Source organism: Gopherus flavomarginatus, chromosome 1, assembly GCF_025201925.1.
Source record: "Gopherus flavomarginatus isolate rGopFla2 chromosome 1, rGopFla2.mat.asm, whole genome shotgun sequence".
Classification (NCBI taxonomy): Eukaryota; Metazoa; Chordata; order Testudines; family Testudinidae; genus Gopherus; species Gopherus flavomarginatus.
In genome coordinates this window covers 113,606,009-113,626,125 of record NC_066617.1, presented here as the reverse complement: position 1 = coordinate 113,626,125, position 20,117 = coordinate 113,606,009, and the positions used below count along the sequence as shown (strand labels likewise).

The 20,117-nt window shown below is 41.5% G+C and overlaps 1 protein-coding gene across 7 annotated transcripts in view; it reads left to right on the top strand.

The window, feature by feature from the left end:
- FGD4 (FYVE, RhoGEF and PH domain containing 4) overlaps positions 1 to 20,117 on the top strand; it is a 217,671-nt gene that overhangs the window by 170,291 nt on the left and 27,263 nt on the right. For 6 of the 7 annotated variants that reach the window (XM_050918294.1, XM_050918313.1, XM_050918332.1 and 3 more), the window contains 5 exons: positions 789 to 878; positions 3,931 to 4,076; positions 16,121 to 16,277; positions 18,759 to 18,897; positions 19,896 to 19,954. In XM_050918294.1, coding sequence (XP_050774251.1) covers positions 789 to 878; positions 3,931 to 4,076; positions 16,121 to 16,277; positions 18,759 to 18,897; positions 19,896 to 19,954 — 591 coding nt within the window. Of the gene's footprint in view, positions 1 to 788; positions 879 to 3,930; positions 4,077 to 5,044; positions 5,128 to 16,120; positions 16,278 to 18,758; positions 18,898 to 19,895; positions 19,955 to 20,117 lie in introns of those variants that run through there. The other variant, XM_050918350.1, reaches the window with a different exon arrangement.

The window sequence follows — 20,117 nt, the reverse complement described above, 5'->3', positions numbered from 1 at the left end:
GGAGAATGCCGTTTCATCAAAATCAAAATGTTGTGTGGAAATGTTGTTTTCATTTCTTTCCCCCTGAGGTTTAAATGTTCTGTTTCAAGCTTTTTGTAGTGGAGCATTTCAGTTTTTCTGTTTCAGAATGACTCCGTTGCAATTCTTTTCTGGTTTTAAAATTTTTTTTAAAAAATTGAAATTGGAACAAAATGTTTCTATCGATCTGGAATATTATTTTTTGGAATTTCAGTAGGGGGGGATTCAGAATTGTGGAATTTCCCACGAAACAGAAAATCCATTTCCTGCACAGCCCTAGTGAATACTCTTACTGCAGCTAACCTTTCATCTGGAATCCATAGGCTGATTGTCTATATAAAATGTTTGTGCAATAATTTTGATTAACAAAGTTGTGCAAAGAACAGTCAGTTTAAACGATATTGGAAACGACAACAAAAAAAGGGCTGAATTCATCTGGCAAAAGATAGGAGTTAATTCATATAGCTCTGAAATGTTAATGATAATTATCATTAACTAGTTGTTCAACTGGGTAGGAATCTGGGAGTGGGGAGTATGGAAGGGTTTGGCAAATACCTAGTAATAATACAAAGCCATCTGCGCAAACAGGAAAACTGTTACATGTTGGTTCTGCTCTGCTCCTGATTTTTACTTCCTGCTAAATCCTGTGGGAACATTGTCATTTTGAATTAGTTTGTGTTTGCGAAAAAAAAAAAAATTACTAATTAAATGTAGAACGTGAATTGAATTACCCTGAACTATTCAGAAAAAGAATCTTCTGTTTTTTTCAGGAGACAGATGAGCAGAAACGTCACAAAATTGCCGATGAGCTTTTGCATACAGAAAGAGCCTACGTCAGCCGACTTGACCTCTTAGACAAGGTGAATTTTGCTTTAAGAAATGCTTCATTCTTTTACTTACTTATACTGCAGTTCACATGAGCTTTATCTGTTTGTAAAAACCACATTAAGGGATTGTGGGTTTTTGCCTTCTTCTAATTCTCTCAACTAAGCAGTCATTTGCAACAACTACTTCATTTTTTTTGTTTTTGTTTTTAAATAATTTTAATGTTTGCAAAACATACTGGTCCCTGATGGACATAGAAACTGAATTCTTGTGTTTACGTAGACCACAGTGTGAGCAATAGAAGTGCAAGCTTCCATACCAGCGAGACAGCCTACAAGGAGGAGAGGCTAATTTCACCTCTCTCTGCTCATTCATTTCTTGGCCTTTGCTGAAACTGCCAACAAGGAAGCCAATGTATAGTGGTATGTGTTTGATGTAATCACCTGCGCACTAAGTCACTGAACAGTGTCTCTGGTAGAACTTTGGTGTCTACTGATGTTAGCCAGGTTTCAAACAGTGATCTAGAAGAGAAGCATCCCATCTTAAACCTTCTCCGCTCTATTCTTCCATCACATGGTCTGCCTGATTCCTATTAAAGTGAATGGTAGTTATGCTTATTCTGTGATGGAAGAATTGAGCGCTTGCACTTTTAACAGCTTCAAACTATATTAGTCATTACATGTCAATCTGCAGTTCTCTAAATCTTTCTTTGAGCCTGCCTACTTTCTCATATATACCCACTATACCCAGGGCCGGTGGCAACCACTGGGCAAACTAGGCGACCGCCTAGGGCACCAATATTTGAGACCGCCAAAAAGCGGTGCCCAAAATGTCTGGGATGCTCGCCCGGTGCCAGCTGAACATGTAATCCTCTTCCTGCCGCTGTACTAGGGGGTGCTGTGGTTTTGATTAGCTCCTGCCGGCAGGCTGGGAAATTATGTCATTCCTCCTCTGGCTGCCGGGGGCACTGCACTGCTCCCTGCTGCTCTGGCTCTTCCCCAGGGCCCCTGCCCCTGCTCCGTCCCGCCCCACTTCCCTGAGGTTTGCAGCAGGGCCTGACCTGCGCTCACCAGTGGGGGGGAAGTAGGGAGACCTGGCCCCAGATGCACCGCTGGTGAATGCTGGGAGGATGGTTCCCCCTGCCTCCCAAGCGAGCCCCGCCCCCTCGAGGCCTGCCCTCCCCGAGGCCTGGGGCCCCCCTGCTTCCCACCCAGAGGCCTGGGGCAGCACAACCTACCCCCGCAGGAGGGCTGCATAGGGCCCCAGAATATCTAAGAACAGCCCTGGTACCAGCCACTCTGCCTCCAGCCAGCCCTATATCCCTGTCTCCAGCCAGCCCCTGCCGCACCCCCATGCCCGAAGCCAGTCCCACACCCCCTGTCTCCAGCCAACCCCACACCGCGTCGCCAACCAGCTCTGCATCCCCTACCCTGGCTGAAGCCAGCCAGCCAGCCCTATACCCCCTGTCTCCAGCCAGTCGCTGCCACGCTCCCCTGTCTCCAGCCAACCCCTGCCACACCCCCTGCCTGAAGCCAACCAGCCCCACACTCCCCTGCCTCCAGCCAACCCCTGCCACACCCCCGTGCCCAAAGCCAACCAGTCTCACACCCTGTCAGGTTATTCATTTATTTTGATTAAATATGTAGAATAAATAATGAAATTAATAAATTTTCAAGCTGAATGTGTATTAATTCTAATGAACAATGCCACGTAATGCAGTATTCATTTTTGAAAGTTTATAATAAGTGATGCTCTGGGGAGAGGGAGCGCAAGGTGAAAATTTTGCCTGGGGTGCAAAATATCCTTGCATCGGCCCTGACTATACCTAAATATCTCTGATCATGCATTGCTTTGTCAACTAACCTTGTTCTTCATCTTTATTTCATGTTGATATTTTCCTGGTCTAGTGCATGGGCTTATAAATCAAAATCAGGTCTTAAAAGTCCTAATTGCTACATTAAACAGCTAGTAGCTGTCAGACTGCTTAGGCATATCAGTTTTAGTTCTCGTGAATATGAGGGAAATGATTTACATAGGTGTCTTACATGAACACATTGTGTTGAAAATAGACCTTTCTTGCAAATAAGAGCATTGTTTTAGGGACACAAGAAATCACAGTAAGGTATTCAAATATGCTTTTAGTCTCTTTTAACTGGTGTTGTAGAAGTATTTTCACTATCCCAATTTTAGATGCATTTCTGCATTCACGTTTTTCCAGAATATCAGGCAAAATTCTGAAGTTTACAGGTAGCACCTAAAACTACCAGCATCATGAAAAGAAAAGAGAATGGTGGCGGTGAGCTTATTTCCCTAAATTTGGTTAACATAATACTTACGTAATGTTTATAAGCCCTTCCATGCCTACATTTCTATGATTCTGTAGGTGGTGAGTTTTTTTTTAATTCTACTGCTGTAGTACCAAAAGGCAGATTCAGAATCAGAGCCCTGTTCTGCTAGATGTCTTAAAACGCACATAAAGGCACAGCCCCTGTCTCCAAAGCGCTCATATTCTAAAAGGACAAGGGGATCCAATGTACAAGCAAAGTGCTCAGGGTGATAGCTGCAAAATATCATGCTGAGCTCAGTGTTTTATATGAGAGTGTGGGGCAACAAGGGAGCATCAAGGGGATGAATTAACAAGAGTATGGAAATAGGAAGGGAAAGGGGGTGTTGAGAGAGAGAGGCAAAGAAAAGAAGATAGGATGGAGGACTGGAAAGGAGGCCAGAAAGAAAGGCCAGTCAGCAGATAGAAAGAGTGTCTGTAGTCCAAACTGAAAGAAAGCAAAGTATGATGACATCACTTGCACCCAATGCATTCTGGAAGTGCCTTACTCCCCAGGGCTTCACTGCTGCTCTGGCTCCTGGAGGGCACACTGAGGTGGGGAGTTCCGCTGATACCTGAAGAAGGGGAGGGGAAGGGGGACGATGATAGTTCAGTAATTTTGGATGCTCCCACAGTTGAGCTACAAAAGTAACCATCTAGAAATGCTTGGGGGTGGGGGAAGGGGTGTTTGTCTACTGTGTACCACTTAAAGATAACAGAAATGCACATTGGCCTGTTAACTTTTAAGTCCTTCTGTGTTGCAGGTATTCTATGGCAAACTATTGGAGGAAGCTTACAGGGGTTCATTTCCAGCTGAGGTGGTCAATAAAATCTTTTCTAATATTTCATCAATCAACGCCTTCCACAGTAAATTCTTGCTTCCGGAGCTTGAGAAAAGAATGCAAGAATGGTAAGAATTGTTTTGAAAGATATTAAGCCTTTTAATAATGGGTCTGAGCTAGCGTTGAAATTGTTACATGCCTGAGATAGAAGACACTTTGCCATTAAAATGCACCAAGGAAGTTCTGCTGTTGGGAAAAATTGTCTGCTGCTCTACTGTTCATCAGGGTTTTGTTTAATAGAGGAATTAAGCATGTCCTTAGTTTAAGCACATGGTTGTTTCAGTGAAGTCAATGGGATTACTCATATGTGAAACCTTTAGCTGAATGAGAGCGGTAAGCCCTTTAAGATTACATGCTACCTGGTGAGTCTGTTGCCTGAAATACAGGAATTGGTGCAAATGAATGCTTATGCAATTATTGTGCAATAACCTGATGATTTTATCATTGCTTTCTACTCTATAATAAAGTAGAATTCCTTTTATTACATGTTTTAACTTTATCATTTAGTAATTAACACCTGGTTCTGGATTATTTTTAGGATGGTGTTGTCATGGCATTTTTTCAAGGGAAAGTCACGTTAAAAGAGCAAGCCAGAGTGGTATAAATTTTAAAATGTTGTGTTAATGGAGATTTTGTACTGTGGATAAGCTTTTTATTTTCCATCTTTAGTGCAAATAACTGGAAGTGTGCCTGTGCTGTGATAACACTAGACATAGCAGTTGTCAGCACAAACTCAATGTATTTAATCCAACCTAATTCTTAAAAATCTCTCTGCCTCAAGAAAAGGTGACAACTCGTTAACAAAAAGTTTTCACCAGCAGTACACTGGTCCGATCCTATGTCATCTCAGTGAGCTGAGTTCCTACTGTTTAACCTCCCTAAGTTCTCTTGCTTCTCGTCACATCCAGACACCCATTTACAAAGTACTCCAAATGTCAAAAATCAGGGGCATTTTTAGAAGAGTTAAGGAATTCTTGATTCCTGCAACATCCAAGAAAATCCTAAAATACCTGCTTGTCTCAGTCCAGGTAACAGTTGGAGGAAGAATAGGTGGGAACTGGTATAGAAGATCCCTAAGGATTGTGATAGGGTGCACAGGCCTCATCCCTGGATTGGCAGGTGAAATATTAATCCTTCTACCAAGAAAGGGTCATAACTGCCTGCAGGCAATGCAGACATGCTTGCAGTGTAGGGCGTGCGTGCATGCATGTTTTGTGTGTCATGTACAAGGCAGGAAATAAGAAGCAGGGCCTGTTGCTCAAGAGGAGATGAGGGGCTGTGGAACTCCTGGTGGGGGGGTCTGCACAGCAGATTACAGAAGAGCTGTTGCCTAGGAAAGAACCACAGTGGGAATGACATCACTCACTGCCCAGTGGGAGCTGAACAGAGCCCGAGTACAGTTAGCAGGAAACACTGATAACAAAGGCTACGTGAGAACCCTGATCTGGGGGCGAGGGGTTGAACAGACTTGGTTTATTAATAAGCCTGAGAAAATTCTAGTTTCAAACACCAGTTGTATGGCATGAATTCCTCCAGGGGCACAAGAGGAGGGTAAATTTGAGGCACAGAGCACCAGGTGTCTAGGCAAGGTAAGCTCCCACAGGGTTCAAAATAAAATGGTGGTTATCATGCACCAACACAGAGAGAACTAAACATTTTCTATAGAACAAGGAAATATAATTAGATAACCCCTAAGCAGCATAAAATAAAGTAATGCTTAACATTAAGCTTGCATTCCTTACTCCATTATAATAAAGTATTTAATAGTGTATATGAGAAATTCATCTTTTTGTATTCATCAAATGAAAAAAATTGATACTAAATGTGAACCCAAATATTAAATTGCTCAATTTTAGGGGAGGGGGAAGTATGATTTACTTGAGTAATGGTTTAAAAGCTATAGTATATATAAACTACATTCTGCCTTAGAGAAAGTTGTCTCCTATACTTTGTGCTGTGTGTCGTATTAGTAAAATACTGTGACAGGATCCCAGAGTACAACCTGGAACTGTGGGACCACTGTTTCCCCTTAATTCTCCAACCTGGGCTGTCTCTCACAAGGCTATGCCAGTGACAAACAGCAAACCTCTCCAGGTGCTGGGGTCACTTAGCCATCAGCATATGGAGCCCCACACCCAATGAAATTGCATGAATGCTCCCAGAACCACTCATGAATAAGACTATGATTTAGTCACGGGTATTTTTAGTAAAAGTCACATACAGGTCAGGAGCGTTAAACAAAATGTCATGGCCAGTACTATGACTTGTACTAAAAATAACCCTAACTAAATCTTAGATGCTGAGGAATGTGGTGGGCGGGGGGCACTCCAGCAGCAGCTGCTGCTGGGGAGAAGGTGCTCTGGTGGCTGCTGCCGCTCCTCCGGGCGGGAGGGACGGGGGTGGCCCGAGTCCCTCCTGCTGCACTGCTGCTCCTTCATGTGGGGGGAGGGGGTGGGAGGCCCGAGTCCCACCTGCTGCCGCTGCTGCTCCTCCAGGCAGAGGGGTGGCCTGAGTCCCCCCTGCTGCCGCTGCTGCTCTTCTGGGTGGGGGGGCAGCCTGGGGCCTCACTGCTGCTCCTTTGAGAGGGTGGGGAGGCAGCCCGGGGCCCTGCTGCTGCTCCGGGGCAGTGCCTAGAACCCATTGCCTGGGTCTGCCAGAGCAGCAGCTGGTGAAGCTGGACCGGGACCTCCCAGCGGCTCCAGCTGCTGAAGTCACGGAGGTCCCAAAAAGTTATGGAATCCATGACTTCTGTGATCTCCATGAAAGACTCACAGCCTTACCCCTGAATAATACAGAGATGCACCAGCCAATTACCCCAGCCTTGCATGCCAGAAATATACCATCTTACGTGTTCAAGACTCCTTTGACAGAGTGGTGAACTAATTAATGAGCTTGCACTGTCAAAGGGAAAGTGAACCAGCACCAGCCTTAGTAATCTGAGCTGATATTCCCAAGCACTTTAACCAAAAACACACTGTTTTAGGTAAAATATAAAATGGATTTATTCACTACAGAAAGATTTTTTTTTTCCAGGTGATTACAAGTAGCCGGCATACAGATCAAAATTGGTTACATAAGAAATGAAATAAAATTTAGACTATGTTTCTGTCTTTGAGACTAAGAGAGAATCAGTCTCTCACCCTAATAGATATTACAGGCAGCTCACAAGTTCTGAATACACAGTCTGGATTCCCTTCCTAGCCTGGGACCAATCTCCCCAGTTCAAAGTCTTTGTCTTCCAGACAGTCTTCCAGGTGTTAAGATGGGGGAGGAGAGAGGCCAGATGATGATGTCATTGTCCCTCTTTTCTACTTTCTTCAAGCTGCTAGAAAGATCCTTGCTGTGGTGGGTGTGGGAGAGAGGGAGGAGAGTTGGGTCGCCACCATTGCATATGTGCTCTCTAAGGAGTCTCTAAGAGAATAGATTCTTTTTAATGGGCCATCAATGCCAGTCTGGTCAGTGATTGTTGCTCCATTGTTGCCACTGAGAAGCTAGCTGTGAGCGATCCCCACTCTCCACATAGTTCAGTACCAAACATACAGCAATACTTCATAACTTCACATACAGTGATAGTACATTCAATCCAACAGGATAGCAATGTTCAGCAGATCAAGACTTTTTAAATGATACCTCACAAGGCATAATTGGTACAAAACATATAATCATATCACAGTGGTAAATATATGGGTTCCAGGGTGCTATTTTGAGGTACAGAGTGTCACAAATACTAAATTGCATTTTCTGGAGTATGTAAAAGCAGCATACATTAGCAATGTAAATGCTCAGGTTATTTTTTAAAGTAAAAAGTGCCTCTGTAAATCAACTTCTAATATTAATGTTCTTAAAATGCAATTTATGAGTTTAACAGCACACCATCCTGTATTATCTGGATGCAATCTTCATCTGTGATTGGTGTATCTTGGATACCTTGGAAATTGCTTAACTGCCTTTCATAGGTCATATTGTGCACATATTTGAAGGAAGGATGTTGCCTAGGAGAAATGTTTGATATTTCTGAAAGAGAAATCTGATAGATCTTGTTTTCCACCAGTCTCTGGGATCTGCTCTCTTCCATCATGTCCTATGACGTTTAAAAAAAAAAAAAAACCATACATTTTCTGTAGCATTTCCGTAAACGAGAGCCAGGAACTCTGTGAATATCAGCTGGTAACTCCATATACGATTGTGGTATCGTCTCTGGCTTTCTATACACATTGCTGGGTAATGTCTTCTCTGACTGTAACTTCCCAGCTGAGTGGGGGTTTTTTTTGTTTATTTTGTTTTGTTTTCAGCAGTTAGGATGATAAAAGTCTGGATCTTAAATCTGGGAGTCCAGAACATAGGCAATACTCCTAACTTTGCTGCGTTTTGGTATGGCTAAAGTGATCTAAAGTGGAATTTTCACATCCAGCACCTTGATGTGTTATGCCGCTCTTTAAATAAGCTGTCAATGATCAGACCGCAGAACCATCATGTAAAGCAGGGGTTGGCAACCTTTCAGAAGTGGTGTGCCGAGTCTTCATTTATTCACTCTAATTTCAGGTTTCGCATGCCAGTAATACATTTTAATGTTTTTAGAAGGTCTCTTTCTATAAGTCTGTAATATATAACTAAACTATTGTTATACGTAAAGTAAATAAGGTTTTTTAAATATTTAAGAAGCATTTAAAATTAAAATGCAGAGCCCCCCGGACCGGTAGTCAGGACCTGGGCAGCGTGAGTGCCACTGAAAATCAGCTTGTGTGCCACCTTTTTGGCACGTTTGCTGCTGGTTGCCTACCCCGATGTAAAGTTTTGCTTGATCTGAGCTGATCTCATGCGTGAGCACTCCAAGGGTATATCTTCACTGCAGTTAGCCCAGGCTGTAGCTTCTGTGTACATAGACAAATCTGTAACCTTGGCCTGAGGATGTTTTAAATCCAGGCTAGCAGGCACAACTGAGGGTATAGCTTGAGGTCGAGTTTCATTGCTGCCTGATCTGGCAACCTGCCTACTTTGCAGCGAGAATGCAGGGTAATCAAGCCCAGGTTCTGTTAGGCCTCCAGTGCTAACCCACAATTCTATCTAGGCTCTGGTTTCTTGTCTACCACCTTCCTTCCTTCTGCACTGAAGTCACCTACACTGGCTCAGTACTTTAACCCCACATTTTCTCACTCCATTTATGCTGTGCTTCCAAAGAATTTGAGCAGAGATACAGCCCATGAACGTGTGCTAAGAATCACTTTGGGCTTGCAGACTGAAATCCTTAGTGATAGTCTCATTAGACGTTCTTGATGCCAAATGCTGTTTGCTTTTGTGTACAGAACAGTCCGCGTTAATAATGAGGAGCTCTGCCTGAAAGTTACTTAGATAAGGTGTTCTTATGTCACTGACACAGACAGCAGCTCCATTCTAAGTGAGAGAGAGCACTCTGCAAATGAATTATGGAACAGCCCAGCTTAATTCATACTAAGAACCATGAGATATCCACCAGAAATCCCATCCCAGTACATTGACTAGTGCTGCACCACTGGGGATACTGTTGCACAAGTAGGACTTTGCATTGGGGATGCACCAGGCGAGGCTAGTCTGAACTAACTCTGGAGTGAAGACGTGTACCCTAAATGGCACCAGACTGGAATTATAAACTCTACAAGATTTTGCTGGGTTGCGTTTGGTGGATTAACTAAGATTGTTTTGAACAAATGGCCGTGAGAACCTGTTTATATTACAGCAGGCATTTAATCATAAGTAAACAGTGTTCCAGCTGGTCATGACATCTTGAGACTAGAGCTGTTGATTAATCACGGTTATCTCACACGATTAACTCAAAAAAATTAATTGTGATTAAACACACTTATCACAATAGAATACCAATTGATATTTAATAAATATTTTGGATGTTTTTCTACATTTTCTAATATATTGATTTCTATTACAACACAGAATACAAAGTGTAAAGTGCTCACTTTATGTTTTTATTACAAATGTTTGCACTGTAAAAATGATAAAAGAAATAGTATTTTTCAATTCACCTCATATAAACACTGTAGTGCAATCTCTTTATTGTGAAAATGTAACTTACAAATGTAGTTTTTTTTTGTTACATAACTGCACTCGGAAACAAAACAATGTAAAACACTAGAGCCTAGAAGTCCACTCAGTCCTACTTCTCCAGCCAATCGCTAAGACGAACAATTTTGTTTATATTCACGAGAGATAATGCTGCCTGCTTCTTATTTACAACATCACCTGAAAGTGAGAACAGGCAGTCGCATGGCACTTTTGTAGTTAATATTGCTAGGTATTTACGTGCCAGATATGCTAAACATTCATATGCCCCTTCATGCTTCAGCCACCATTCCAGAGGACATGTTTACATGCTGATGATGCACGTTTTATTATTATTATTATTTTTTTAAAGCATTAATTAAATTTGGGACCAGGGCCGGTGGGGGGTGGACGGGGGGGCTGCAAGTGGGGCAATTTGCCCTGGGCCCCACAGGGGATCCCACGAGAACATCGGAGGCTCCCCCCCACCTCGCCCCCGCCTTCTCCCATCGCCCAGCACCTCAGCGCGCCGTGTCCAGGAGCGGCCCTGGACTGAGCTAAAGCGACGTGGCTCAGAGCTGAGTGGTAAGGGGATGGGGCTGTGCGCTCCAGGCCGAGCGGCGAGAACTCAGGTCGTGTGGAGCCAGGCTGCTGCAGTACTGTCCAGGGTTGCTCCTGGATGTGGTGTGCTAAGCAACATGGCAGGGAGTCCCGGGAGGGTTGGATAAGGGACAGGGAGTCCCAGGGTCAGGGAGGGGGCAGAGGTTCTGGAGGGGGCAGTCAGGAGATGGGGAACGGGGGGTTGGATTGTGGGCGTTGCAGAGATCTGTCAGGACTCGGCGTGGGGAGTGGATAGGGGTCGGGGCAGTCAGGGACAGAGAGCAGCAGAGGCTGTGGGATGGGGGGATCCTAGGGTGGTGGTTAGGGGAGTCTTGGGGGGGCGCTCAGGGGACAAGGAGCAGGATGGGTTGGTGATTCTGAGGGGAGCTGGCCGGGGGACAGGAAGTGGGTGGGGGTCGGATAGGGTGCAGGGCCAGGCTGTTTGGGGAGGCATAGCCTTCCATACTCTAAAGCTCATTCAGCAGTTTGAGGCTTGCAGACAGCTATTTAACGCACAGAGCCAAGCTGTTATCTTTTCCCTTAGGGCTACCATCCCTTTCACTTCTCAAATGCCAAGATACAGTCTACATTTAATTTCAGTGCCATAGGGAAATTCATGTTGAGGGAGGGTAGCTTTATTAAAATTAGCCACTTTAGAGTAACATTGATTGAGCCAAGAAAGCCATGAGGGAGGGATCACGTGAGAAGAGCAATATCCTATACCCCCTACCTCCATCCCAACCCTACCAAGGGAGACCCCATGTCCCCTGCATTCCTTGAGGCTCCAGAGGGGTTAATTCCGTGCTTCTCAAACTTTTGTACTGGTGACCCCTTTCACATAGCAAATCTCTAAGTGCGACCCCCCCCCCATTATAAATTAAAACACTTTTTTATATATTTAACACTATATTATAAATGTTGGAGGCAAAGCAGGGTTTGAGGTGAAGGTTGACAGCTCGTGACTCCCAGTAATAACCTTGTGACCCCCTGAGGGGTCCCGATCCCCAGTTTGAGACCCCCTGGGTTAATTTAATTTTAGAACCCTGTGTCCATTCACATGCATGTACTATTTTGAGCATTTCAGTTTTCACAACATAGGCTCATCCCAGATTCTGGAGCAAGCTCAAATGCTCAGTTCATGGAGTATGTACATAGTCTATACTAAAGACAAACCCACAGTAACAGTCTCCAGTTTGTGAGGGACCCCATGGAGCCAGTCTCTAGAAAACAGATAAATTCAAGGATGTTAAGTCCATTAATGGCAATTAGTCAGGATAGGCAAGAAATGGTGTCCCTTGCGTCTGTCAGAAGGTGGGGATGGATGACAGGAGAGAGATCACTTGATCATTACCTGTTAGGTTCAATTCCTCTGGGGCACTTGGCATTGGCCACTATCAGAAGACAGGATTACTGGGCTGGATGGACTTTTGGTCTGACCCAGTATGGCCATTCTTATGTTCTAACCTAAATGAACCCAAAGTTATGGAGACAGATGTGAGTCAAGGAAGCTAGCAGAGTATCAGAAACCTGGAAAAATCTCTGACTGGATGGGCTCAGGCATTTGGTCACAAGCTGAGATGGTTCAAAAGTTTTGGAATTTTTTTAAGCAGAATTTTTTTATTGTTTCTTTAAACAATCAAACACAGCAAGCAGCAAATATTTGGCCACACGCTTTTGAAACCCTGAACCATGTTCAGATTTTGGCAGACTAATTTCAGCTTTTCAATAAAAAAAAAATACAACAAATTTTGAAGGAAAGCAGACATTGTCCGTGATTTTTTCTGCTTTTTAAAAACCCCTAGTTTTCAAATCCAAAAAGAGTTTTGATGGAAAATATTTATCCAACTCTTTTAATGAGCTTTAGTGCCTTTTAGCACTAGCTGATGCCGAGAACCAGTGATACCTTGTAAAGGTGACTTGAAAAGAAGTTTTCTCAAAAATGGGTTTGTGCTAAATATTTTTTTCCCAGGGTTGACGGGGGGGTGGGGTGGGGGAGGCTAGTGGGGCAATTTGCCCTAGGACCCAGAGGGGCCCCCACAAGAATTAGTATTCTATAGTATTACAACTTTTTTTTATGGAATGGGCCCCTGAAATTGCTTTGGCCTAGGCCCCCTGAATCCTCTGGGCAGCCCTGTTTGGGACTGAATTCCTTGGGGGAGAATAGTATGTCTCCTGTTCTGTTTTACCCACATTCTGCCATATATTTCATGTTATAGCAGTCTCAGATGACCCAGCACATGTTCATTTTAAGAACACTTTCACAGCAGATTTGACAAAATGCAAAGAAGGTACCAATGTGAGATTTCTGAAAATAGCTACTGCATTCGACCCAAAGTTTAAGCATCTGAAGTTCCATCCAAAATCTGAGCGGGACAAAGTGTGGAGCATGGTTTCAGAAGTCTTAAAAAAGCAACACTCAGATGCAGAAACTACAGAACCTGAACTACCAAAAAAGAAAATCAACCTTCTGCTGGTGGCATCTGACTCAAATGATGAAAGTGAACATGCGACAGTCCGCTCTGCTTTGGATTGTTGTTGAGCAGAACCTGTCTTCAGCATGGATGCATGTCCTCGAATGGTGGTTGAACCATGAAGGGACATATAAATCTTTAATGCATGTGGCATGTAAGTATCTTGCAACACCAGCTACAACAGTGCCATGTGAACGCCTGTGCTAACTTTCAGGTGACATTGTAAACAAGAAGCGGGCAACATTATCTCCTGCAAATTGTAGCCAAACTTGTTTGTCTGAGCAATTGGCTGAAGTAGGACTGAGTGGACTTGTTTTGTTTTTGGATGCAGGGTTTTTTCCTCCATAATTCTCCATTTGTAAGTTCAACTTTCATGATAAAGAGATTTCACTACAGCACTTGTATTAGGTGAATTGAAAAATACTATTTCTTTTGTTTTTTTACGGTGCAAATATTTGTAATAAAAAATGAGCACTGTACATTTTGCATTCTGTGTTTTAATTGAAATAAATATATTTGAAAATGAAGACATTGAGAAATATTTAAATAAATGGTATTCTATTATTGTTTAACAGCACGATTAATCGCATGATTAGTTTTTTAATCGCTTGACAGCCCTGCTTGAGACATCACAACCAGACCTAAGTACCTCTTGTATGCTGTGCAGCTTGAAGACAGCAAAAGAGGAGTTTGAGAAATGACCAACCAGGCTTGACTCACTGCAGTAAGTTCCCCGTAGAAGGTTGGTCTGATAATGCAGAAATATGAAGTATCCCAGGGTTTACATAACTATGAAAAGCTTTTATTACATTAGCCTTGTTGACTTGGAACATCATGAGGATGTTATCTCTGGTGTCTGGAAATGCCTCTGAAATTACTATTCGTTGGAGTTCTAACTCTTCTTATGGGAACTGTTGCCTGTATGCTATGGGTGCCCTTATCCCACCAAAAATTGTTATGGCTTTGAGTCTATGGGTAAACAGGTAGCATTGTCACTAGAATCAAGCATTTTCAGACAGCGGCATATATCGAGGATAACATTATGGTTTGGGAACAAGTAACAAGGTTCCAGTAATTTTGATGAACCAGCCAAAGTACAAATTGTTTTTTTTAATCTGAAATGGACTGGTTATCTACAGCCATCAGTTCACCTATGGCACTATACGTTTTCTCATCAGAAGATTCTTCTTTCCAAGGCACCTCTGCGCTGCATGTTCTTCCAGAGTGCTTTGGGCTGTGCCTTATGGATGAACCCTTATATTTTCCATTTAAACTGATTATTACACACACACATCTTGGGTTTTACAAAAAGTAGTTTTTCTTTTTTTTCCAATTTTCACACCTACTTTTATATATTCAAGTGTATAAAAAATAACTAACTTGTTTTATTAGGAAAATACAATACATTGCATGAGATATAGATTTTACAATATATGTTAGTCTGTGTGTATATGCCAAGCTGCCTATTGAAGTTAGGCTATGTATTAGTCTAGAAGTTGCACACAATAAACAGGTGCACACAAGCTCTGAAGTGTGTGTGTGTGTGTAGCTGAACGTACTGATGAATCTCACACCCACCATGTACATATTTCAAGCTATTAGCAGATAATGATTTGAAGATTTGACACACTGAAATGGGAAGAAAAGGAAAGTCTGTATCGGAATACATTTCAGAACACAAGGGAAGGGTTCACAAGTTTTTAAAAAAACAAAAACAGGAGAAAAGGATGAAATTGAGCGTATGTGCTGCTAATGGTGTGGCCCAAGTATTAAATGTAAATATTTATGGGCTAATAGTTCTAAGTCTACAATAGTAAACCTTATTCAAATGAAAAGTTTTATTTGGGGATTAGAGATGTTGTGTTTTCTTAAACTCAGAGGTGGCGTAGTGTTTGGAGTTCTGGTCTAGTTCTGCAGCAAACCACATTGAATTCCATTCATCAAAGCATTAATCTGCTGGATACTTTTCCTCCTGTTCCTCCATCCACCAGCACCCTCCCCCCCCCATATTTACCCAGAAAAATTAATAGTTTTTGCCACCGATTTTTCACCTCTTTTGTGGCTGTAATAAAAACCAGCAAATTCCTGCGAAACATTAAATAAAATAAAAACTGAAAATGAAGGGCCCTACTTATGGAGGGGTTCTGAAGTCACAGGAGACTTTTATTCTTGCCAAGACTCAATGTGCTAGACTTTTTTGGATATATCTGATATGGCCTAGTGCCCAAGCTTGTAGAAATTGGAAACCACCTGGTCTGGCATTAGAGACAGCCTTAAAAGTTTAGTTTCTCTGGAGGGAAAGTGAAATCAGACCACCTTTGGTGAGCTAGCAGCTATAGATAAGTAGTCCATTTCATTTGTAGGCTATATCTTGTTTGGCTGGCTCATAAAACTATTGGAACCTTGTTGCGAACTCTGTTTGTTTGTGAAAAGGTCAGTGCGAAGTGATTTTTTTTCAATTTTTGAAAAGCTGCTAAAGCTATTTGTTTACTGTGGACATAAAGCAACTCTATAGTCTTTACCACTTTAAGCTTCTAAGTGACTTAATATTTTTTCAAAGTATGGAATCTATCATCATATAACTTAAAACTGTCTGATTTTTTCCAATAATTTCTAGCAATACTGGAATCTTCTCAGTTCTGCTTTGACTGGCCTCCTGAGTTTTCACCTCCAGTTGAGAAGTGCAGTGTTATATCACTTATAATGGCAGCCCAGAGAAATGCCATTTACTAAATGGAAATAATGAAAGAAGAATTAACATTTTATGTAGTGCTTTATTCCTTACTTGTGGCCTTTATACATGATCAAGATAGGGCACAAAGATTGTTTTCACTTTTGCAGGTCTCCTTTGATGGTCAGACTGGGATCCTTTGTGTAGTAGTATTGAACTGGAGGATTCATTAATTTAGATTTTTAAATAATATTTCCCCCTCATTTTGTCTACTAGTTAATACCTTGTCGGCTTTTACTTATTTGCTGTGAAGTTGAGTCTCAATCCTCTTGCTCTACAGGGCTGAAACCCCCAGAATTGGAGATATTCTGCAGAAGTTAGCTCCTTTCCTCAAGATGTATGGAGAGTATGTGAAAAACTTTGATAATGCAATGGAACTGGTGAAAATGTGGACTGAGCGGTCTCCTCTATTCAAATCCATTATTCAGGACATTCAGGTAATGGAAGAGACTATTTCTTGAAGAGCTACAAAGTACTGTGTATTTGTCATTTTCTGTATTTCTGAAAGACGGTGTTAAATAATTTAATATCCAGTTCCTTAGAAAGACAAGGTAGGTATGGTAATATCTTTTATTGGACCAACTTCTGTTTGTGGAAGGAACAAACTTTCAAGCTACACAGAGCTCTTCCTCAGATCTGGAGAAGGTAACCAGAGCATCTGAACTAAATACAAGGTGGGACAAGTCTAAGGGGTTCACACACACTGTAGGAGACAACTTCCCACTTCATTTTAAGTAAAGGATGAGTAGGCAGTAGGGTGTGTTGCAAATTGTTTTAATGAGCCATAAAACCAATCTCTGTGTTAAGTCCATGGTTTTTAGTGTCCAACAGAGTTATGAATTTAAGTTCCTAGGCTTGTCTTTTGAAGGAGTTGTGTAGGTTTCCTGTGGATATGTCTATACTACCCGCCAGATCGGCAGGCAGCAGTCAATCCAACGGGGGAGGGAGGGTCAATTTATTGCATCTAGTCTAGATGCAATAAATTAACCCCCGAGCGCTCTCCCGTCGACTCCTGTACTCCACCGGCGTGAGAGGTGCAGGCGGAGTCGACGGGGGAAGTGGCAGCAGTCGACTCTCAGAGAAGACACCGCGGTGAGTAGATCTAAATATGTCAACTTCAGCTATGTTATTCACATAGCTGAAGTTGCATAACTTAGATCGATCCACCTCCCTACTGTAGACCAGGCCTCAGAGGATGAGCACTGAGATCAGATATGGAGTAATTGCTTTGTGAAAAATATACACCTATGAGTGATAAGTTGGTTTTTGTCTTTTATCATTTTTCTATGTGAGTTTGTTCGAGAGTTGTAGTCATTGTCTGGTTTCACCCTTGTTGTTGTTGTTGAGGTCTTTGTTGCACTGGATGAGGTATACCACATGTTGCAATGGGTATGTGTAGGACCCTTGGATCTTGAAAGGTGTGTTTGTGGGAGGTATAGATCATTGTAGCAGTGGAGTTATGTCTGCAGGTTTTGCATCTGTTGTTTTGGCAGTGTCTGGTGCTGCTTTGAATTGATGTTTCCTGGTCTGTGGGAAGCTTGCTTCTGATGATGTTCTTGGATAGGCTGGGGGATTGTTTGAAGCCCAGAAGAGGGGGTTGGAAAAGAATTATTTCAGGATGTGGTTCCCATCAGGTATGCATTGTGATTGTTTGATACCCCTTATGGGTTCCAGTGTGGGGTGTTAGGTGACAAATAGGGCTATGCGGTCAGTGGGGTTATTCTAATGAAGCAGATTCTCACGGGGTATTTGGGGGCCCTGTTCCAAAACACAATCTATTTTTCTGGTCCCTTAGAAGTAAGTCAAGATTCCGTTTTGTCCATTTAATTTTGTCCTATTTTTCCTTTTTTTTTTCTCCCGCATCCTTTCTCTCCAGTGAAACACATCATCAATCAAAGCATAAATGTTAAAACACATGAGGACCAACGAATTTGCTTTATGTCGGTCATAGATACTAAAAAGTAAATAACACTTTTTTTTTACAATTACATATTTGTCCATCTCTAAATTCCTAACCTGTCGTGCATGACCTGCAGTTTTCCAAAACACCTGAGTTAGGAAGTACATTTACATTCCTAAATTATTGAGTAAGTGAAGGTTGAAGGAGCAGTCAGTCATGGGAATGTATCTCTTTGGAAAAGTCTGTAACTTCACCTCTCCAGGGCCTCTTCTTGATTTTTCTGTTAATTAGTATGGATATCATTTCCAACCTACAGACCTACCAACTAGAAGTTTGGGAAAGGAATAAGACATTCTTGCAATGTAATGCAATTTAAGCAGAATGTGTGGTCCTCAGTAAGGGACTTCTTTTGTATGCTTTAGTCTAATCTACAGCTTATTACTTTTTAAGGAAATGGAAGTAAACAGACATTTTTCTCAATATAGCTACCCTTGTTTTTACATCATGGATAGCGATGTATTGAAAGAAGGCATTTGTCATACATGTGTGCCATATTAGAGTCCAGAATAAAATGCCCTGCTCTTATGACTTGTGATGGTAAATTATGTTTGTCCCTTATTAAATGAATTAGATGTTTAAGATCAGTTATTACAGATATTATTTGAAAAATTAAGTTCAAATGCAATGTCATTTGTGGTTCAATTTATGAAATTCTTTCTGCTGGATACAAAGAAAATAAATACAGTGATTCTCCCTGCTTTACAATAATTAACTTTACTTGCTTTTAAAGTCATTGGAAAGGATTTTAATTATTTGATTATGATGAAAAAAACTAACTCACTTTCCTGCAATCAGGATTTCTTATGTTAAAATCCCATGTTTTTGTAGTCCTTTTTTATGAAGATACAGTAGTCTTGGATTTAGGTCAGTCACAACTTTTGTATTGTGTTATGACATATTAAGTTATGGAAAAATATTGTCTGAACTGTGGTATCTAAATATATTTACATTTTCCTAGACACAAAAAGTCTGTGGGAGTTTGACATTGCAACATCATATGCTAGAACCAGTACAACGCATTCCACGCTATGAGATGCTACTAAAGGACTACCTAAGGAAACTGCCTCAAGATTCCCCAGACTGGAAGGATGCTGAAAGTAAATATTTAATGGATTGTGTGATAACTTAATATAGCAATTAGAAAACAGTAATAAAAGGACTCTGTAAATTAAAGCTATCCCAGTGAAAAAGAGGTAAAGAAATGCAGTTGCATGGAAAATGTTAGCGTAGAGTTGTAAGATTCTCTGAAAAATGATCCATTGTTTATTTTGATTTCTAGGCTAGAGCAGTGAAACTTACAATTTGTCCTTCCTGGCAAGGAGCACAACAAGTCTACTTTTGTTTCACATGATTTTGCACCCTTTTCTGAAACTACGCCATATGCACGATTCTTAGGAGAAGGCTAGTCTGGCATTTAAGCACACTGTTGTGTGGCTTTTGATATAGAAATGGTCTTTTGCTTGGGGGGAGGGGGGGGAACAACCTTGAAAATGGGATCCATATTTTGTTTATTTAAAATACACAATTCAGCAATTTGTTTGTGAAAATAGATTCCAAGTTTTATCATTTTTCATGTATGAAATATGCAAGAACAGATCATATTTTTTCTTCTTATTCAGAATTATTTTTCAAATAGCTTCTGAAAATAATTCTTGGCCTGGAGCAGTTTCTTAAAAGTATTTGAAATTGGAGCTGTTTTAGATGGATCTGTAGGTCACTCTGCATGTTTCTGCTCCTTGACTGGAGGGGCCGTGAATCTTAGATTCATATTTTGGGTACAAGTACTGAAGTTCATGAATTTTGAAATTCACTCCACAAACACCCTACAATAATTGATTAAAACTGGTAAGGATTCCTGCTAAACTTTTCCAGCATCTAATCTGTTAACTCTAACTTTTATTGTATCTTACATTCAGTTAAGGCAAAAGTACCCAGTTGGACTAAACACTTGTAGCTTACTTTATTGACAATTCTGGGGCTTGAGAAGGCTCTCATTCATATGAAATTTAGAAGTATGCCATTAGACCTAGCAGTCTGTGTACTGTAGTAAATAACAATGTATTTACATTTGTTTTTCATTTTCGGTGCCATCTAGAATCCCTGGATATTATATCCACAGCAGCCAGTCACTCCAATAGTGCTATACGAAAAATGGTAAGTGATTTTTGTGGGGTTTTCCCTTTCTTAATACTCTATTCTTAGTCTTGTGTTTTAAATAGCATGTACAGCTAGGAAATTCTGTGAATTTTACCAGACACTTGAAATGGAGATTTTTCAAACAGTTGAACTTGCAAACTTTGGTTTCTTTGCTCCAAAA